Source organism: Dipodomys merriami, unplaced genomic scaffold (assembly GCF_024711535.1).
Source record: "Dipodomys merriami isolate MVZ:Mamm:240054 unplaced genomic scaffold, mDipMer1.0.p SCAF_9, whole genome shotgun sequence".
In the NCBI taxonomy this organism is placed as follows: domain Eukaryota; kingdom Metazoa; phylum Chordata; class Mammalia; order Rodentia; family Heteromyidae; genus Dipodomys; species Dipodomys merriami.
In genome coordinates, this window is record NW_027206512.1 from 51,207,223 (window position 1) to 51,227,142 (window position 19,920).

The 19,920-nt window shown below is 40.2% G+C and overlaps 1 protein-coding gene across 2 annotated transcripts in view; it reads right to left on the reverse strand.

Moving 5' to 3' along the window:
* Nucleotides 1-448: 448 nt before the first annotated feature.
* Nucleotides 449-19,920, reverse strand: part of Tbc1d19 (TBC1 domain family member 19) — a 97,544-nt gene continuing 78,072 nt past the window's right edge. For both annotated transcript variants that reach the window (XM_070012916.1, XM_070012915.1), the window contains 6 exons: nucleotides 12,883-12,915; nucleotides 10,881-10,990; nucleotides 8,679-8,770; nucleotides 5,889-6,004; nucleotides 1,647-1,717; nucleotides 449-654 (listed from right to left, as the gene is read on the reverse strand). In XM_070012916.1, coding sequence (XP_069869017.1) covers nucleotides 580-654; nucleotides 1,647-1,717; nucleotides 5,889-6,004; nucleotides 8,679-8,770; nucleotides 10,881-10,990; nucleotides 12,883-12,915 — 497 coding nt within the window. In that variant the 3' untranslated portion in view covers nucleotides 449-579. The remainder of the gene's footprint in view (nucleotides 655-1,646; nucleotides 1,718-5,888; nucleotides 6,005-8,678; nucleotides 8,771-10,880; nucleotides 10,991-12,882; nucleotides 12,916-19,920) is intronic.

Below are 19,920 nucleotides of genomic sequence, written 5' to 3' on the forward strand. Positions count from 1 at the left end.
CAGATGGATTTTGTTTGACATTCTCTGGTAGAAATGCTCAAGGAGAAATAAAATGGTAAGGGAATCTAGAAAATCCTAGGAAGTGACAAATTTATAAAAACAACATTTTTCAATTTTTCTAAAGACATTATCTTGCTCAAGTCTTCTCACCTTTTATCCCATGCCTGGATCTGAGTGTAGAACAATTTGTAAGATGAAAACAATACCCCATGTAGGGGAAAGTTACAGACTAACATAAAAAAACTGTCCCAGAAGTTCCATTACCTCTTGAAGTTTATTACAGTGTCTTCAGTGCTTGTTGCATGCCTTTTACAAGTCAGAATTGTATATACAGTGTGCTCAACTTAGCAGAAGTTGTGTGTATTGCTTCTCTCTTGACAATCAGTCAGTGGCATGCAATGCAATTTTTGGTGTGTAGAGTTATTGTTTCAGAAAAACTACTTAGCTCTAACTGAGGCGGGAACATGATCTTTATTGGCTTATATGCAAAGTTTAATTTTGGTTTTATGCAGAGTTTGCATAGTTCATGATTAGTTTCTAATGAAAAACTAGCTGTGTTGTCAGTGACCTTGAAGAAGTTCAGGTGACAGTAGCAAACAGAAAAATTTGAAGAAGAGGCATAACTTTTAATGTAGAAAGGTCAGCAAGAACTGCCTGAAATAAAAACACAAAAAGAATGGTTAACACCCAATCAAATCTGGTAAGTCCTAACAGGAGTACTATAGCAATGTAATTTGGGTACGAACACATTTTTAGATTCTACAGATTCATCTAACTCTCTGTACCCAAGCTACAGCTTTCCTTCTCTCTCCTGAAGCTCTGAGAGTTGGTGTTCAAAAAGCTAAAATGTGCAGTGGAAAATAACCTGTGCCTTAGCCTTGAGCCTTCTTCAAATATACAAGTAGCAGGAGTTTATATGAGGTCTAAAATTTCAACTTGCTTCTATAAATAATCGTACACTATGAATCCCCAAGCCGTTATCTTAGTGTAGGGAATATGTGATTGCAGGAAATCATTTGAGTGAGAAATAATGTCTATCCAGTCACAAAATACATAAACATCCTTTTCCCTTTAAACAAAGCATGAGGGCAGCTATTTTGAGGATAAAATGTGCATTTCTTTAAGAGAACAAGTAAGAGAAATATGTCAAGCACTGTTTAATTGAACCATATTCCAGATATAAGTTACACCACTGAAAAGCAACCAGTATTATATAACTGACTGGCAGTTTAAAATAACCTCAAAAAGCCTATGGGTCTGTACTGTCATCCAAACACAGCCTCTTTAAGCACTTCATTGACTTCTTCTCTGTTCTGTGAGTTTGACAAATGAACATGAGAATAATAAGGACATGCAACAAACCCAATAGTTCCTATTAAAATGAGCAGGTATCTAGTTTCCTAGAATGGCCATGGTGGCTTCCTACAATAATCCTGTTTATGACCCACTCATAAGAAGAGTTGTTTCCAAGTGATTTGGGAAATGTGAGTCCTGAATAGTACAGAGCTGAGAATTTACAGGCTTTCCCCAAGTTACAGAGTTCAGCCACCAGTACTGTGTGCGCCTCTGCATGGGACGGTGACACTCCTGGGCCTGGCAGTGTCGCAGGAGCGTTTTCCATCCCACGGAGTGAAACATATCCTCACCTCAGCTGCGGCCAGTGATGTCACCTCCATCAGGTTCACTGCTCGGAAAGCAAACACGGCAGCTGCCAGGACTGGAAGAGAATGCACACCATGTCAACTGCTGGCATCTCTGCCACCCGGCGGCTGCCACAAGCCACAAGGATGGCTCAGCGCAGTGCCCTGCACAGCTGCCTCCACACTCGCAACCACGCCTGTGATGCGTGGAAACTGTCTGCGCCCAGGAGGGCGCCTGCCTTCCCACAGTGTGCTACCCACACTGAATCCCACAGGGCTGGGGGACAGGGAAAGCCAGGGCTTTGAAAAGTATCATCTCTGTGACTGTAGCTACAAACTGATTGGCTGAATTGAACCTCCTCTTACACCTACTTAAAGATAATATTACGGAAGTGGCATTGTGGTTCAAGTGGTAAAGTGCTAGCCTTGAGCTGAAGAGCTCAGGGACAGCACTCAGGTCCAGAGTTCAAGCCCCATGGCCAACAACAACGAAAAGTATTTAAAATATTATAATAAAAACCCTACTGAACAAAAACCTCCATATATTGTCAGTGGCCACTGGAAGGAAGGAAGGAAGGAAGGAAAGAAGAAAGGAAGGAAGGAAGGAAAGAAGAAAGGAAGGAAGGAAGGAACAAAGGGAGGGAGGGAGGGAGGGAAGAACAAAGGAAGGAAAGAGTCATACTAACACACAATACGTAGAAGCTACCATTAACCCAAGCAGCAGAATGAATGACTCTGGAGCCACACAATAACCCATGTAAGAGCTGGCAATACTGGGTGGAGCGGGTGCGGCCTGAGGTGACAGCAGACCCCTCCCTCCCGCCCCCACTGTCATCACCAGTGTTGCTAGTACATTCTTCATGCAGCAAATCACCGATGTTTGGAAAACTATGGTAGTAAATATTCAAGTTATTTGGAAGATTTTTTTTCCTAGAGATATTGCATAGGTAGTGAAAACATAGAATTAAAAAAAATCACTTTTACTGTGAGATTAATAACTTAACTCCACACAAGTGTGGAGTTAAGAAATATTGTTAGTCCACTTCACTAACACAGAAACTGAGGCACAGTGAATTAGTGGCATGTTCAGGGCCACATAGGTAAAAAGTGGCAGAGTGGATACTTAACCCTGGCCAAAAGCCTGTCACCTGGCCACCATGCAGCGCCAGGCAGTAAGGACTCTCATCCTGGCAAGGAAATCCATGTGCTAGTTTAGGGAGGACTTGTCTGCTGCCCGTCAGAGGCTTCTGCGGAGAAGGCATGAGGGTGAGGTGTGGCGGTCCTCCGCCCTGACGGGACGGTGGGTGGGTGGTTGTGTGTAGGAGTGAAAGTCAGGAGCCAGGCTTCTTAACTTTCCAGACAGGGAAAGCCTGGGAACTCTTCCAGGGGACAAAAGATTTAGGACCGTTTGTCAGAAAGCCTTAGAACCAGGAAGGAGAATCTGGAGGGAAAAAAAGGGGAGAGAGTGGAGGTATGGCTCAAGTGGTAGAGCACCAACCTGGAATGAAAAAGCTAAGTGGAGCCTGAGGCTCTGGGTCCAAGCCCTATTAACTAGAACAAATAACTATAAAATAAAATAACATTACAGCCAAATGCTGATGTCTTACATCTGTAGTCATAGCTACTCAGGAAGCTGAGATCTGAGGATCATCATTTGAAGCCAGTCTGGGCAGAAAAGTCCAGGAGATTTTTTTTTAAATCTCTAATTAACCAGCAAAATGCTAGAAGTGGAGGTGCGGCTAACATAGTATAGCACCAGCCTTGAGCGGAAAAAATCAAGTGCCAGTCAGGTATGAAGTTCAAGCCCCAGAGCTGGCATCTACACACAAAAGAGGGTAATGGCAGAACAAAATTTCATTAATCTAATCAAAGCATCTCCACGAATGCATGGAGATATCATGGAACCCCTTATACAATTTACACTAATTAAAAAAGATGGAACAAAAATTGAGTTGGCTGGGATTGTTATTCAGTGATAACAAGGGATACAAGAAATCCAGGTCAAACTGGGTGCCACACCTGTAATCCTAGCTGCTCAGGAGGCTGAGATCTGAGATGCTTATCTCCAATTAATCACCAAAAAACCAGAAGTGGCACTGTGGCTCAAAGTGGTAGTACTAGTCTTGAGTAAATGAGACATACAAGTCGTTATGTCGAAAATGAACTTTACAACTTTGGTAGTGGGGGGGGGAGGATTGGGTGGGGGGGCAGGGGGAGGATGGGATGGGAAGGGGAAACAAAGGAGGAGGCTACAATGCTTGATAAGAAATGTACTCATTATCTTGCTCATGTAATTGTAACCCCTCTGTAGTTATTTTCACAATAAAAAAATAAAGCTCAGGGACAGCACCCAGCCCGAGTCCAAGCCCTTACCCCCCCCAATCCCTCCCTCCCCCTCAAAAAATCTGGGTCAAAGAATTTTCTTGTTAACTGCAAAGAAGACAAGTGCTGTGAAGTTCTGGACTTGCACGACTACCAGAGTAGCAAAGAAAACCCTTTCTTTCTGTGGGTCAGCAATTCTTTATAGTTTCCCACTAACTGCAGCCATATTTTAGACAGGGAAGACATTTTAGAGCTAAGGAACAGAATCCCTGCTTTCTTCTTGAGTATAATTGAACCAGAGGCTTGAAGAAGCTTCTGTTGTAGTGGGAAAGAGTTCTGCATTGTAGGAGGCTGCTTTTCTAAAGGTAGATAAGAGGTGGGACAAAACAAGTACACTCAGCATTCAAAATACTATGTGCTCATAACCTTTATTCATCTTGGTATCACATCACACAAGTTCCTTTCTGTTTGCTTCATGCTTAGTCTGCTCAGCCCTTCTGCAGAACAAGAGAAAGGATCTGTATTTTGAGGCTATATTCAACCAAACCTGATCTAACAAACTATATACCCACATTGACTATAAGTTCTCTCAAAGTGAGATTGTGTGTGTGTGTGTGTGTGTTGGTCCTGGAACTTGTGTGTGTGTGTGTGTGTGTGTGTGTGTGTTGGTCCTGGGCCTTGAACTCAGGGCCTGGGCACTATCCCTGAGCTTTTTTGCTCAAGGCTTATGCTGTACCACTTGAACCACAGCTCCATTTCTGGCTTTTTGGTGATAGAGGATAAGAGTCTCATGCACTTTCCTGCCTGTGCTGGCTTTAAATCCTGATGCTCAGATCTCAGCCTCCTGAGTAGCTTGGATTACAGTTGTGAGCCACTGGCACTGGAAGCATTATTGAATATATTTTTGAAATGATAACAAATGTCATATATGACGCTCTTAAAAGTTTCTGGCAAACCCAGAGGAGAGTCATTTGGTGAAAAGTCTAAACTATTATAATTTAAGAAATGGTAGCAGAACCTCAGTCTTGAAAATAAGAGATGTTGGGACAAGGTAGGGATGAGAAAGTAAAAAAAAAAAATGATGACAGGCCAGGTGCTGGTGGCTCACACCTGTAATCCTAGCTTCTCAGGAGGCTGAGATTTGTGGGTTGTGGTTAAAGCTAACCTGGGCAGGAAAGTCTGTGAGACTTGTCTCCAGTTAACCAAAAAGCCAGAAATGGAGCTGTGACTCAAGTAACTGAGTGCCAGCCTTGAGCTCACTACCCAGGCCTTAAGTTTAAGCACATACACAAAAATATTCTTTTCAAGTTCTCTGTTCTCTAACTATTGTATAAATCTAATTATCATTTGAATATTCTAGTAGTCCCAATGAGAAAAATAACAGAGACTATTATTGTACATCAGGGAAACAATATAATTAGTAAGAAAGATATGCCTTGTATGCTGTTATACAGTTGCCTTGGTACATATATGTTATATAAATGGCTAAACTATTAAATACACATGAATCTATGGTTTCATGAATTTTTTTAAAAAATTGGCATAAGAGAATACCTCAAAGGAAAATTTTAACCAGCAGAGCAGAAATCAAAGACTTTTGGAAAAAAAAGAAAAGGTTTCAAGTCCAGTATGAACCAAGGGCCAGAAGAACTGGGACTGTGCTTTTTAGGACACCCAGTTCCAGTCTGTTGTCGAGTGGCTGAGAAGGGGCACAGAGCAGAAGGGAAGGGAGATGGGCAGGGCCAGGGTAGAAGGAAGTGTATCTGTACTGTGCTGTTGGGCCTCACAGGTCATGGAAGGTATAAGCCCTGATTAGATGAAAAGAAGAGGGGCAAAGAGGAAACTGTGGTCTTTCCTGGGAGCCAATAGGAAGTCAGGAAGAACCTTTACAAACATAGACCTCACAAACAAGCACTTAAGTCTTACCAGCAAGAATTTCCAGAGAATTGTATCCTAGGATTCGATCCCACAAGAGCAGGAGTTGGTCTGTAGCTAAGTATCCAGAGAAAGCTCGAACCATCCACTTAAATGATATGCGGAGTCTGTAAACAAAGTAAAAATTAAGTTTACCAATGGATTTTTCTTCTTACAAAAAGGCAATATCAGAAAACCCAATCCATTCTATTGTTAATATAGCTCCTTCAAAGGTCTTAGAAGTCCGTTGATCATTTAAAGTTGAAGTCCCTTCTACTAAGCTATAAAAGTACAATCAGTGATCTTACATAATTCAGAGGAATTATTCTGTATCCTGGACTCCCCCTTCCCCACTTAGGTTAGAAACCCTTTGAAATAAGGACAAAATTAGCAACAAAATTATTTCTACCTTGATACTCAGAATTTACTTAAATTTTGATTTAATACACATTTGTAATATTAGAGGGTTTCTTTGTGAAAGTTACATACACGCACATACTATGTGATAATTTATATAAATGCACACACTATACAATAATTTCCACATAGGTACACTGGACCTGTACTAAAATTTTCTAAGAATTTTATATTTTGTTGTTGTTGTTGTTTTTTGATGCTGGTCCTGAGCACGGTCCCTGAGTTTTTTTCACTCAAGGCTAACACTTTACCACTTTGTGCTGCAGTTGTTTTTGGTAGTTAACTGGAGATAAGAATCTCATGGACTTTCCTGTTTGGGCTAGTTTTGAACTGAGACCTTTAGATCTCAGCCTCCTATGTAGCTAGGATTACAGGCATGAGCCATAGGCTCCTGAAAAAGAATTTTAAATCTGTGAAATAAAATTGTTCCAATCATAAGTCACTTAAATAAATTTGTACCTTAGAAAACACTACAGGAATCTTATTACTAACAATGAGCCAAATACATTCAACCTAGTTTTCTTTTTAAAAAGACTAGTTATTAGCTCATCTAGTCCAGTTACTATCAAGTTTAAGGAATAAAGACTTGGGCTTAGTTTAACATATTTCTGCCACATTCCTCCTACCAGGAACAGAACACTCTTTTAACGGCAACAAAGGAAAGAGAATTAATGGACAATATGAAGTAGTTTTACAGACAGCATTTCTAATCTTTCTGAAATCCACTGGCGCTTTACACAGAAGAGATATGGTGTGCATGTGTGTGCATACACACATGCCACTCTTATTTTCTGTTTTCTTACAACCCTTTCACCTTGAAACAACTCCGTGAGGCAGCAATTTTCTTGATTTTAAGATTTAAAAAAATCAAATTATCTTGATTAAAAATGAAGCATGCCAGGCATAGAACCAGGAACAAAAAGCAAGACACTTCATTTGAAACCATGTGAACAGTAAAGGGCTGGAGTCATGGTTCCAGGGGCAGAGAGCTTGCCAGTGCTTAGTCACATTCCCCATGTGTCAGAGACAAAGCACAGAAGGAAGAAAGGGAAGAAGGAAGGGAGGACAAGGAGGGAGGGAAGAAGAGAAGGGGAGAGGGAGGGAGGGAATGAAATTACAGCACAAATAACTTTACCAGGATTGCACAGAACAGAATTTGAACCTGGGTTGAATTTATGACTAGCCAGACATCTCATCGGCTGTGAGTGGAGTATGGAGAAGATAAGCATTCTATTTTTCATTAATTCTTCTGTGGCCTCAAAAGATTAATGCAATTTCTTTTTTTTTAAAAGAGTTTATTTAACAAAGAGGAAGTAAAGGCCACTGAGAAGAGTGAGCAGTGAGACCAGAAACAGGCTATCCCTGAAATTTCATATATATTCGCCTTAATAGTGAACATGGTTGCTCAGAGAAGAAAGGCTCAGAATGTTGATAAAATCACTTGGAAGTTTCCATTGCTGTAGTCTCTTTAAAGAGAGAGAACCAACCAGGCACTGGTAGCTAACGCCTATAATCCTAGCTTCTCAGGAGACAGATCTGAGTGTTGTGGTTCCAAGACAGCCTGGGCAGGAAAGTCCTAAGTCTCTTATCTCCAAAAAGGTACTCAGAAAAAACAGTTAGTGGTGTCCAGAGCTCAGGCCCTGAGTTCAAGCCCTAGGACTGGCAATAAAGAAAGGAAGGAAGGAAGGAGGGAGGAGGAGGATGGGAGGGAAGGAGGGAGAGAGGGAGGGAGGGAGGAGGGGAAGGAACCAACATTACTGATATCCAGAACTACTAAATATAGTCACATACTGTCATCACGAATGAAACTTCAGCTTTCAGAAGGAGAAATCACAGGACTAGGACCATCACTGGTCTTATTTCCTTTAACAAGAGACAGCAAACATTAACCTATATAGTTTTTGTAAGTTGTCCTTTCATATTCATCTACACTGACTTTCTCAGGTTGAATTTGTTTTCTTCAAACAAATATTTGCCTCAGTTTTGGATAATATGCTCAATATGAATAGAAATTAGTTCAATTTGGTGATTTTTGTACCAGACACAAAAATCTTAGGACACAAGACTTTGATTAGGACACCGGTAATTCTTCCAAGAAATTTCTCCTCCTCCTGCTCAGGACTGAATGAACCCAGCACCTCACACATGGTAGGCAAGCATTCTGCCATGGAGTTATGTTTCCAGTTCTCTTCCAGGAAATTTCTGCACAGGATAGTTACAATTTTATTATTTTATAATTACTGTTTTATTGGGAAAATTGCTGGTTTAATTTCCCTAAAGAATTACTACATCTCCATATGTAATTTGCCATAATGATAAAAGAGCTTTCTGTATTTAAATTTCACCATGGTAACAAACTTGCTGCAGAGAGAGAAAAATACTCACGGTTGAGCCCCAATTTCCCGCAGATGATAAAAGAGTTGGGGGAGATATGTTTGAAGAAGGGTTTCAAACAGCAAACAGAGGGATACAATGCCCTGGTTACAATCAAAGACAAATAATTTAATGTTCAAATGTTCAGTATGCCAGCAACTTACTCAAATACAATATGAATATTCACACTGTATTTTATCGTTCTTTATGAACAGTCACACTTAGGGATCTGCTGAGTCACTTTTTAACCACAATCAGCACCCATGTATATCCCTAGGTAACAGCTGGGGAGTCGAAGGCTAACATTATTTTACAGAAAACCTGCTACTTTCTTGATGCATGCCAATTTCCAGGTATTTCCCCAGCACTGCAGGAGCTTTGTTTACTCTGTCCCCATAAGTGCTTTCCCCCCTACACTCACTCTTTGGGGAAAATACTTCCTGTTCTTCTCATTCTTTCTTTCAAATCTGTACTAGGAAAAATCCTGTTTGCTGACTGCTTGAAATTTGCATCAGGAAATTATAAAACCAGAATGTCTGATTGCTTTGTTTGCTTGCTTGGTAGATCTACTTCTTAAAATGGATATTGTATTTAAAAAAATCAGACATCAATTTAAGCAGATTTTTTTTCCAAGTGTGTTATAACTTGACAACTTCTAATGAAGTCTTTCTTGTAAGTCAGGATTCCCTGGGGTTGATCCCAGTAAGGAAGTTTCAATCCTCTTTGTGCATTTCTAAGGAAATCAGGCTGTTAAGGCTCTACATGATTCACTCTGGTTGCAAGCCAGGTAAGGAGCCAACCTCCTGTCTTTATTCTGCTAAATAAAGAAAGGGTAGAGGCAGGGCTGGCCCAATCAATTAGCTGAAAATGGATACCTCAGGGCTAGCTGTAAGATACAGAAGAGAGATCCCTAGTTTCTCTTCATCAGGCTTCAGTGCAGCACCCTGGAAAACTATGAGGGGTGTGCTTTGTGTAGCAGGTTTTTCTTTTCTTTCTTTTTTTTTTTTTGGGTCCGGTCATGGGGCCTGAACTCTGGGCCTGGGCGCTGTCCCTCAGCTCTTCAGCTCAAGGCTAGCACTCTACCACTTGAGCTACAGCGCCACTTCCGGCTTTTTTTTCTTTTTGCTTATGTGGTGCTGAGGAATTGAACCCAGGGCCTTGAGCATGTAAGACGAGTGCTCTACCACTGAGCCACCTTCCCAGCCCCAGGTTTTTCTTTTGCTTTAAAATTCTGAAGCATCCAAGATGTACAGTAGGAAGGTAAAATATGATACTGTGAACTGTTAGAAGATAGAATATTGTGATTATTAATGTACGAAAACTAAATCAGATTCACTTGTCAGTGCTCTGAATGTTTATCTGTGCCATCTTGGAATTCTGTTGTTTGCTAACATTCACAAGCAATGTTAGAGAGCAGAACTGGAGACAAGGATACTGGCTGGGGTAGGAATACATAGTCTTAAACTTGGGGGACAAAAACCTAGCTATTTGATTTAGTAGCAGTAACATGATCTTTTCTTCAGAGTAGTTTGGTAGGCTTAATGTACATTCCAACGGAATATTTTTCATGGAGAGGCTGCCCAGTTACCCACAAGCAGAACTAAGCAGATCCACAGGGGAGCAGCATAAGTGGACACGGTAAACACTGCTTGCCTCCAGTTAGTTCAGGAGGTGAGGGAGCAGAAAACAAACCTTTCCACAGTCAGTAATTATGCTTTTCCCTCTCTCAGAGTGAGGCTAATACTAGTACAATAACTGAAACTGACAAATAAGACAAATCTGATTTTCATTATGAAAGAAGCAATAACAACAAAAGCAGCCATTTCTTTGCTGAGCACTAGCTGAGAAGTACCTGGTGCTGTACAGACTTCCTTATGGCACTCAGGTGATGGAGTGCCGACCTTACTTCATAGATAAGGAGAGGCATGTTTTTATTTATTTTTTTTGGAGACCAGAACTTGAACTTGGTACCTGATGCTTTCACTCACTGGTTCGTGCTTTACTAGTTAAGCCACACGTCCAACCCCAGGGTAACATCTTTGTCAAGGAAAACAATGTAGGCACTCTATGGTTTTTCTTTTAATATAGAAAGATTAAGTTCAGTTGAAGGAGGCATGCCATCACGGATTACCATTTGTTCTTAATTTGAGGAGGCTTTTCTTCACAGAAAGAGCAGACTCAAGTTTGAGTTGATATTACTCTTTATGAACTTACAGAAGGATGAGAAGAGATGGAATGGAGTCTGAAGAAAAAGCGAACATACATCTCTCGGAATATCTGATATAATTTGTAAGGTTCATGGTACAGAAAGCAGAGTGGCGCAACTGCAAGAAAAACAGCTCCTGAGAATACTGAAGAGCAAACGTGGAAACAAACATCACATAGTAACCACAGTCAATCAGGTTGCAAACCATACATTGTTTTCTAATTTTGAAAAGGATATATATGTATATGTGTGTGTGTACATATATATGCATGTAGGGAAGTTCAGTTAAAAACTGTAAAGCAAGTGTTAAGTTACAAATACTATATTCCCAAGTTAACAGTAGATTAAGAATGATGTAAGGGGATTATGTGGGAATAGTAAAACTTCCAAGTAATTTCAAAGAGCTACATGTGGTCAAATCTTTTTAAAAAAGAAATAAAAAGCTCTATCAGCAAGTTAACAATTTGACAATTCGTTCTGCTTTTTTCATTCTGAGATGGGCTCTCATTAGATCACCCAGGCTGGCCTTTAACTTGAAGTTCTCTTATCTCAGCCTTCAGAAGGACGATTGTTTTACTTTGTGTCCCAAAGAATTCTAGCTACTTTTCAAACACTTTTAACTCTGAAGGTAAGGTGAATTAAATATAAGATGCATTATAATAGCTTTTAGAATCAAGGCCTTCAATTAACTTGAGAAATTTTAAAAATTAAGTAAGTTGAACAATTCCTGCAGCTAGAATTACTGAAAGGATAAAAGGCCTTTTTATTCTATTTTTGGTGCTGGGGATTCATCTCATGGCCTTGCCATGCTCCAGCCCTTTTACAATTGGTTATTTTTGAGGCAGGACTTTGCTTTATGTTCTGCCTGGTCTGTCTGGGCTGTGATCCTCTTTCTTGTGGTTCCCTGTGTCCGCTGGAGCTGACAGGCATTGGTTGAGATGTACTCTCATAAACTTTTATGCCAGGGTTGGCCTCAAACTGTGATCATCCAATCTCCACTTCTCATGTAGCTTGGATTACAGGCTTGAGCCACTGTATCCTGCAAGAGCTAATATTTTTATTATTAGGGTAGAAGTTTATATTCTTAACCACTTTAAATTTTGCTTATGCTAGAAGTCATTATCATGTTGTATGTTTCATTATGAAATTTTGATGGCTCAAGATAACAGAGTATGCTGTAATTCAAGTCTGTGACTGATAGCATCAAGATAGCATCAGGTAAAGTCCCTAAGTGCCTTGCATTCTTTTCACTGCACGCTAGTTTTAAAGTTGTGTATTAGGTCATTCACCATGACTGTCTGATGCTGCACACACAGTTTATAAAGGCAAATATTAGTTTAGTTTACTGCTGATTCCTGTTACAAAATATTCCTGTGTATTCTGAAGTTAATGGGTAGAAATAAAGGAGACAACATTAAGTTTAGACGGAACACATGAAAACCTCAAAATTGCGTGGCATTACAGTGCAGGGAATCCCTCTGCTTGTTAGCTTTGTTAAGCTTCCTCCATTCCTCCTGGACGACATGCAAGTCTGCTGCACTCTGACTCCACGCCTGCACCCGCATGCCTGAGGCGCTCAGTGCTGGCATGTAACGGCTGCTGTGTGTTCACTGTACACAGTCTGGAGAAATCACGATCTTGAACTTTGTGAGGCCCCCCACTTCAGACTTTTTCTGACATATTATTTTTTAAAAAGACTCATTTGAGAATTGTTCAGGAATTCATGTAACTGGACTTTATACTCTTAGAGCTAAATATTAATATGTGTAATTCTATAGAAGATGGTAAAGTTTACAACTTTCATAGTATGTTCTATTTTAGTTTGCCAAGATACTTCACCCACACAATTCTCATGACTATTTTCAGTTTTTTTAAAAAAAGGATATGTTATAAAATAAACTCAATACTTTAAAATGTTAAATGTGTGGATGGTGTGATATGCAGTATTATTTTTATGTTTAAATTTCCAAAATGTAATAAGAATAATGAATATTTTCAAGCCTAACTTACCATACATGGAAAATCCATGAAAAGGGATTACACCTAAAAAAAAAGAATATTTGTTTTCAATGAGTAGGATATATGTATTTATTAGGCTGTTCAAAGGACAAAAACTGAAAATTTTATCCATGTAATAAAAACTTGGTGATATATTTGATGAAATATTTTGTCTATATATATATATATATACACATATATATATGTGTGTATATATATGTGTATATATATACATATATACATATATATACATATATATATATATATATATATATACACATACTTGCGCACTAAAACAATGGCCTCAAAGTCAATAGACGGTGTTATTTCTGAAACAACTTCATCTTGTTTATTAGAATTTAATCTGTGAAGAGATTACTGAGCTTTTCCAGGCACATCTTTATTACTATCACTTTACAGAAAACAGCAGTGTTTAGCAACACTACTAAAAGTTGTATCATGGGAGCAGTTTAGAAGAAATATTGCTGGGAACATAGTACCGATTCAGTATCTGGCAAGGATTCTATACACATATATGTTGTCAAAAAATATTCCAAGTTTAACCTCAGCATGCTAACCATAATACATATATAAATATGTATATATATATACATATATGTATGTGTATGTATATATATATGTGTATGTACGTGTGTGTGTATATATATATATATATATATATATAGTGGTGGTGGTCATGAGGCTTGAACTCTGGGCCTGAGCACTGTCCCTTGACTCTTCAGCTCAAGGCTAGCACTGTACCACTTGAGCCACAGTGCCACTTCTGGTTTTCTGGTGGTTTATTGGAGGTAAGAGTTTCATGGATGGGCTGGGAAAGTGGCTTAGTGATATAGAGCACTTGCCTAGCATGCATAAAGCCCTGGGTTCGATTCTTTAGCACCACATAAGCACAAAGAAAAAAAAAGCTGGAAGTGGCACTATGGCTCAAGTGGCAGAGCGCTAGCCTTGAGCTAAAGAGCTGAGGGACAGTGCCCAGGCCCAGAGTTTAGGACCCACCCGACCCCCCCCCCAAAAAAAAAAGAGCTTCATGGCCTTTCCTGGCCGGGCTAGCCTTGAACCATGATCCTTAGCTCTCAGCCTCCTGAGTAGCTAGGATTATAGGCACTAGCCACAGGCTCAGCTTCTACTGCATATCTAACAGTAAACTAAATCAATGTGAAATCAGTACAGAAGCTGAGAAGTTTACATCCTTGAAAAATAGTATAGAAGTGTTTTGTTTTAAGGCAAAAACTTCTTGTTGGCAGGTTATCTAGACTGTTTTATGAAGTAATAGGTAACAGTTTACAATATGTAAGGTGCCCAGCAACAGAGGGCACATTAATTTCCAATATAACCAGTACAATTTGAACAGTTTTATTTGGGAATGGTTATTTCTTATTCTGGCTCTCTTCAATGCCTATGTTGTACACCTAATTTTGACTACAAAGATTACTAATTTATTTTCCACAGTACATGTAAACATTCACAAATGTTTTCTGTCTCCTTTGCCCCATAACAATCAGGGATTTTTTTTCTCTAAGACTGAGTTTCTTAAAATGTTTTTCAAAGGAACTTCTCCATTTTATTTCCCTCTGGACAAGCTACAGTCCAAGCATCTTCCCTCCCTGTGGATCCACAGCAAAGCTGGCCCATCTGGACAGTTGTTTTTGGACTTCAAGAAAGGATTGCATTCTTATCTCTGTTATGTTTTTGAACCATTGCAGTTGGAGATAATTCTGGGTTCTCATTCTGTTATCTGTGGTCCCTATTCTTCCAGGTTCCACATTACAGTAAAATTTGATATAGACACTATCTATGTCCTCATCTAAGGGAATATAAAAAACGGAGAATAAGGCAGGGTGAGAGCAGTAATTGTCACTGGAAACCTCTTTTCTTGTTAGTATCAGCTCATTAATCAGTACCCTACTGCAACAGATGAAAAAGCAAGGCTGGGTCGGCCTGACTGCTTGGCTCATCAGTGGCTGTCACTTGAAAGTTTCAAGTGCCTTTGGGCAATTTTCCTAACTGCCCTAAGCCTCATTTTTCTTATCTGTAAGTTAGAGATAATGCTAGAGCCTACTTAAAAGAGTTAAATGAGATAATGGCTCTAGATGAGTCATTAATCAATAGCTTAGGCTTGTAACAAAAGCAAATTGTTGATATTAACTTTTATAAACAATTTCGTATTTGTTTCTAGAAGTAATTTTGTAAAAAATAAAACTTTGAGCCAGTGGCCTCACTGTGGCAGCTGGGCTCTTCAGCTTTTGCATGTAGTAATTCCCAGGCTCTCAGGTCCCCATGTTCTTCTAGTCTTAGAGCACAGTGAACAGACTGACATCGTCCAGCTTTGGCTGGACACAGCATTGCTTATCCGTTTTCTTGTTCAGCTCTACTTGGCAAGCCACTCTATTCTTTCAAGACCTTTCCACTTATCTAGTATGAAACACCTGCCTGCAGACCTTACTTCCGGCCTTCAGAGGGTAAAGTCACTACAGGAGCTCTCTGACTTGTCTGTCCTTTATCCTTCATTCTTTCCCCTCACTTTCTGCTTCCAAGGGAGACATACCCCCTTCCTTTTTAGGCGCTAACATCTTTACCTGCATTCCGAATCCTGCTTCCATAATTTTCACAGTGAGCAAGCTAAGGGCACTCGGCACTGGGGCCTGTCAACTAAGACTGCCTTTTAATTCTTAAAGGACTATTTAAACAACCAACAAGCAAATAATAATAATAATGTGGGACAGAGGAAATTAGTGGCCAGCAAAACTTAAAGTATTTACCATGTGGCTGGCCATGGAAAAAGGTTACCAACCCTTGCTTTGGAATTCTGCCTTCGTGGACATCAGTCAACAAGTATATATTAAGCCTCTACTATGTGTGGGATACTATTCTAAGGACTGGAGCTGACCTTTTGTTAGGGAAAGTACAACTGTAACACAATAAGTAAATCGTGTCAGATAGTGATCAAGTGCTATGGTAAGAAATAATGGCAGGGAAGAAGCAGGAGGCTGCGGCCCAGGCTGGGGAAGGACAGAGGAAACCTTCCTGATAAAAGACATTGAAGCTGTGTGGGTGAGAATCACCAGAGAGGGTGGCGTGGAAGTGCTGGGCTTCAGGTCACTGCTGTTGTAAGCTGATATGCTTGCTGCATACAGCCAGCCATAAGGTAGACAGCGGTGAGATCTGTTTCTTATTCCGACTAACGGAGGCAAGAAGGCAAAACATGGGTGGTCTTACAGAAATTCCCATATCTTCAGTCTCTACCAACTTTCAGCTAGAGATATTGTAGTATGTTTACGTATCATCATCATCACCACCACAACCATCATCATCAAAAATTCCAGATCCTTTTTCTTAAAATGTAAAATTTTTCTCCTTCTTTTAAGCCAAGGTTAACTTTAAAAAAGAATATTTGTATTTTCTCCCTTCAGTTTCTCAATAACCTTAAGTAGTGTAGAAGGCTTTTCATCTCCACACCCCCTAACTTCCAATAGCTAATCCAGGGGTCTCCTCTGTAGCACAGTTAATGGCTTTGCAGCAGTTGAAAGGTCCTTCACAAACTTGACCTTACCATGGTATATAGACCACCCTGCAGGTCAGACTCCTTGCCTCTTTGAAACTTCTGCTGCTTAGGTTCTCTCTCTCTCTCTCTCTCTCTCTCTATTTTTATTCTTCTTGAATAGTTCTCTTTAAGATCCTGTCATAATTTTCTCATTTTCCCTCTACAAGTATTCTTAATATTAATCTACAATCCAGCACTTTGACTCTTGCTTGGCAGGTACTCCACCAGTTGAGCCATGCCTCTAGCCTGACTGGTTACTCTTGGAGATGAATCTGTGGGCTTTTCTGCCTGGTCTGCCTTAAACTGCCATCTGGATCTCAGCGTTCTTTTTCTTTGGTCAGTAGTGGGTCCTGAACTCTGGGCCTGGGCGCTGTCCCTCAGCTCTTCAGCTCAAGACTAGTGCTCTACCAATTGAGCCACAGCGTCACTTCTGGCTTTTTCTGCTTATGTAGTGCTAAAGAATCCAACCTAGGGCCTCATGCATACAAGGTAAGCACTCTACCACTGAGTCACCTTCCCAGCCCATGGAACTCAGCTTCTTTCTGAATAGTTAGAGTTACAGGTTTGAGCTACTGGTGTACAACTTGGACACCATTTCTATAAATGACTCTACCTCGCTCTATCAGTCAGCGAGCCACTCTTGCTATCTAATTCTCCCTTACATCTGAGATCTAAATGTCCTTGTAGGACAGTTAACTCTTCAATTAATGCTGGAAGCTTCATTTCTCTTCACTGTCTTACAAATAAGATTGTAACCCTCTCAAACATTTGTCTACCACCTCTTCAGCCCCTGAGCATAGGACCTGGCCATAAGGCAATGCTTTCCTCTACCTCCAGCCTGGTATTTCATTCACCTTTCAAGATTTTTATACACTATGGCTCCTAGAAAAATTGTCCTGACAGTCTCCTAGCCTCACCCCTAAGCATTAATGACTTGTGTACTCCTGGGTGAACGCACTTGCCCCAACTAGTGGAGGCTCTGCTCTGTGCATACAGCCATGCAATTCTCGCCACAGTGCTTTCTGCCTATAGACATGTAAGACTACGAGAGGCTGCTTGGGCTGAGGGCCCTGCTTGGGCTGAATTGACACCCAGAGCCCATGTCTTTCCTTAGAGTTCACAGCTCTGACTCTGAAGTTCCCATCCCAGAGGCCCCTACATCAGCTCCCCCTGCTTCCTTGTTCTCCTGATGAGTATATACCCCAGGACACAAAGGTGGCTAAAGTGTGACTATTTGTGGAAGCATCAAACCTATATAAGGTGAGAAGGGGTGGTGAGCTGTAGGAGAATTCTGCATTTGAACCTGCCTTCCAAACTGTTATGAAGACATCATTGTCAATGCAAGAAAATAAAGTAGACCAATGGTATATTAATCTGACTTAAAACCTTTACTATTCAAGCTTACTGTAGGTGGGCCTCCATTTGTATTTACACTCTGCCTCACCTTGAAAGCAGTGACAATACCAAGGAGATGATGAAGCTTGAATAAGATAATGAATGTAGCTATCTACAAATTCAACGCGATACCTATCAAAATTCCACCCTCATTCTTCAAGGAAATAGAGGAGGCAATCCAAAAATTCATATGGAACAATAAAAGACCCCGAATAGCAAAAACGCTCCTCAACGGAAAGAACACTGCTGGAGGAATTTCAATACCAAATTTCAAACTCTACTATAAAGCCATAGTAATCAAAACAGCTTGGTATTGGCATAAGAACAGACCTCAGGACCAATGGAATAGAATTGAAAACCCAGAAATGAACCTACAGACCTATAGCCATCTAATCTTCGATAAGGAAGCTAAAACAATAGAATGGAAGAAAGACAGCCTCTTCAGTAAATGGTGCTGGCAAAATTGGTTAACTACATGTAGAAAACTAAAGCTAGATCCTTATATATCACCCTGCACCAGAATCAACTCCAAATGGATCAAAGACCTTGAACTCAAAGCAGACACTCTGAAAACATTACAGGATGGAATAGGAGAAACCCTAGGTCTCCTTGGCTCAGGTCGAAATTTTCTGAATAGAGACCCGGAAGCACAACAAATCAAAGAAAGGTTGGACAAATGGGATTGCATAAGATTGCAGAGCTTCTGCAGGGCAAATGACATAGCTGGCAAGATCAATAGAAAGCCCACCGATTGGGAGAAGATCTTTACTAGCCATACAACGGACAAAGGTCTCATATCTAAAATATACTTGGAACTCAAAAAATTAAACCACCCAACAACAAATCCTCAAAGAAACAACTGCCCAATAAATAAGTGGGCGAAAGACTTAAAGAGAAGCTTCTCTGAAGAAGAAAGAAGGATGGCCAATAGACACATGAAGAAATGTTCAACATCCCTAGCCATAAAAGAAATGCAAATCAAAACAACATTGAGATATCACCTCACTCCAGTTAGAACAGCAAAAATCAAGAACTCTAATAACAACAGATGCTGGAGGGGATGTGGACAGAAAGGAACCTTACTTCATTGTTGGTGGGAATGTAAACTTGTTCAACCACTTTGGAAAGCAGTATGGAGGTTCCTCAAAAGACTTCACATAGATCTCCCCTATGATCCAGCAATCCCACTTTTGGGCATTTACCCAAATGTTTACAAACAAAACCACACTAAAGCTACCAGCACAACTATGTTTATTGCAGCATTATTTACCATAGCTAAGATATGGAACCAACCCAGATGCCCCTCAGTAGATGAATGGATCAAGAAAATGTGGTATATATACACAATGGAATTCTATGCCTCCATCAGAAAGAATGACATTTCCCCATTTGTTAGGAAATGGAAAGGTTTGGAAAAAATTATATTAAGTGAAGTAAGCCAGGCCCAAAGAAGCATAGGTCCCATGGTCTCCCTTATTTGCAATATCTAGTATAGGTATGAGTCAAGCGGAAAAGGCCAGATAATGTGATGTTAGGAAAATGAACCCTTAAATATGTATTTTAATGTTTTCGTTTCTTTCATGCATGTGTTTCTAATGCATTTATAAGATTATTTCTTTGTTGCTTTGTATGTCCCTCCCCCACAGTGTAACCCCCGCTTTCACTATATTTGATGTCAGTACATCATGTGGAGGAGATGGGGACAAACAAGTCGTTTAAGGATTCAGGTGGACCTGTTGCAACAATGAGAAGTACAAAATGTCATGTCAAAACCAGCTTTACAATGTCGGTGTGGGGGGGGGGGAGGGGGGTATAATTGGGTGGGGGGAGGGGGGTAAAATTGGGTGGGGGGAGGGGGGAGGCAGGGAAGGGAAGTGAAGGGTAAACAAAGGAGGAGGCTGCAATGCTTGGTAAGAAATGTATGCATTATTCTGCCCATGTAATTGTAGCCCCTCTGTACAATATGTTCTCAAATAAAATAAAATACAATTTAAAAAAAAAAAAAAAAAAAAAAAAAAAAAAAAAAGAAATGTACTCATTACCTTGATCATGTGATTGTAACCCCTCTGTACAGTATTTTCACAAAATAAAAA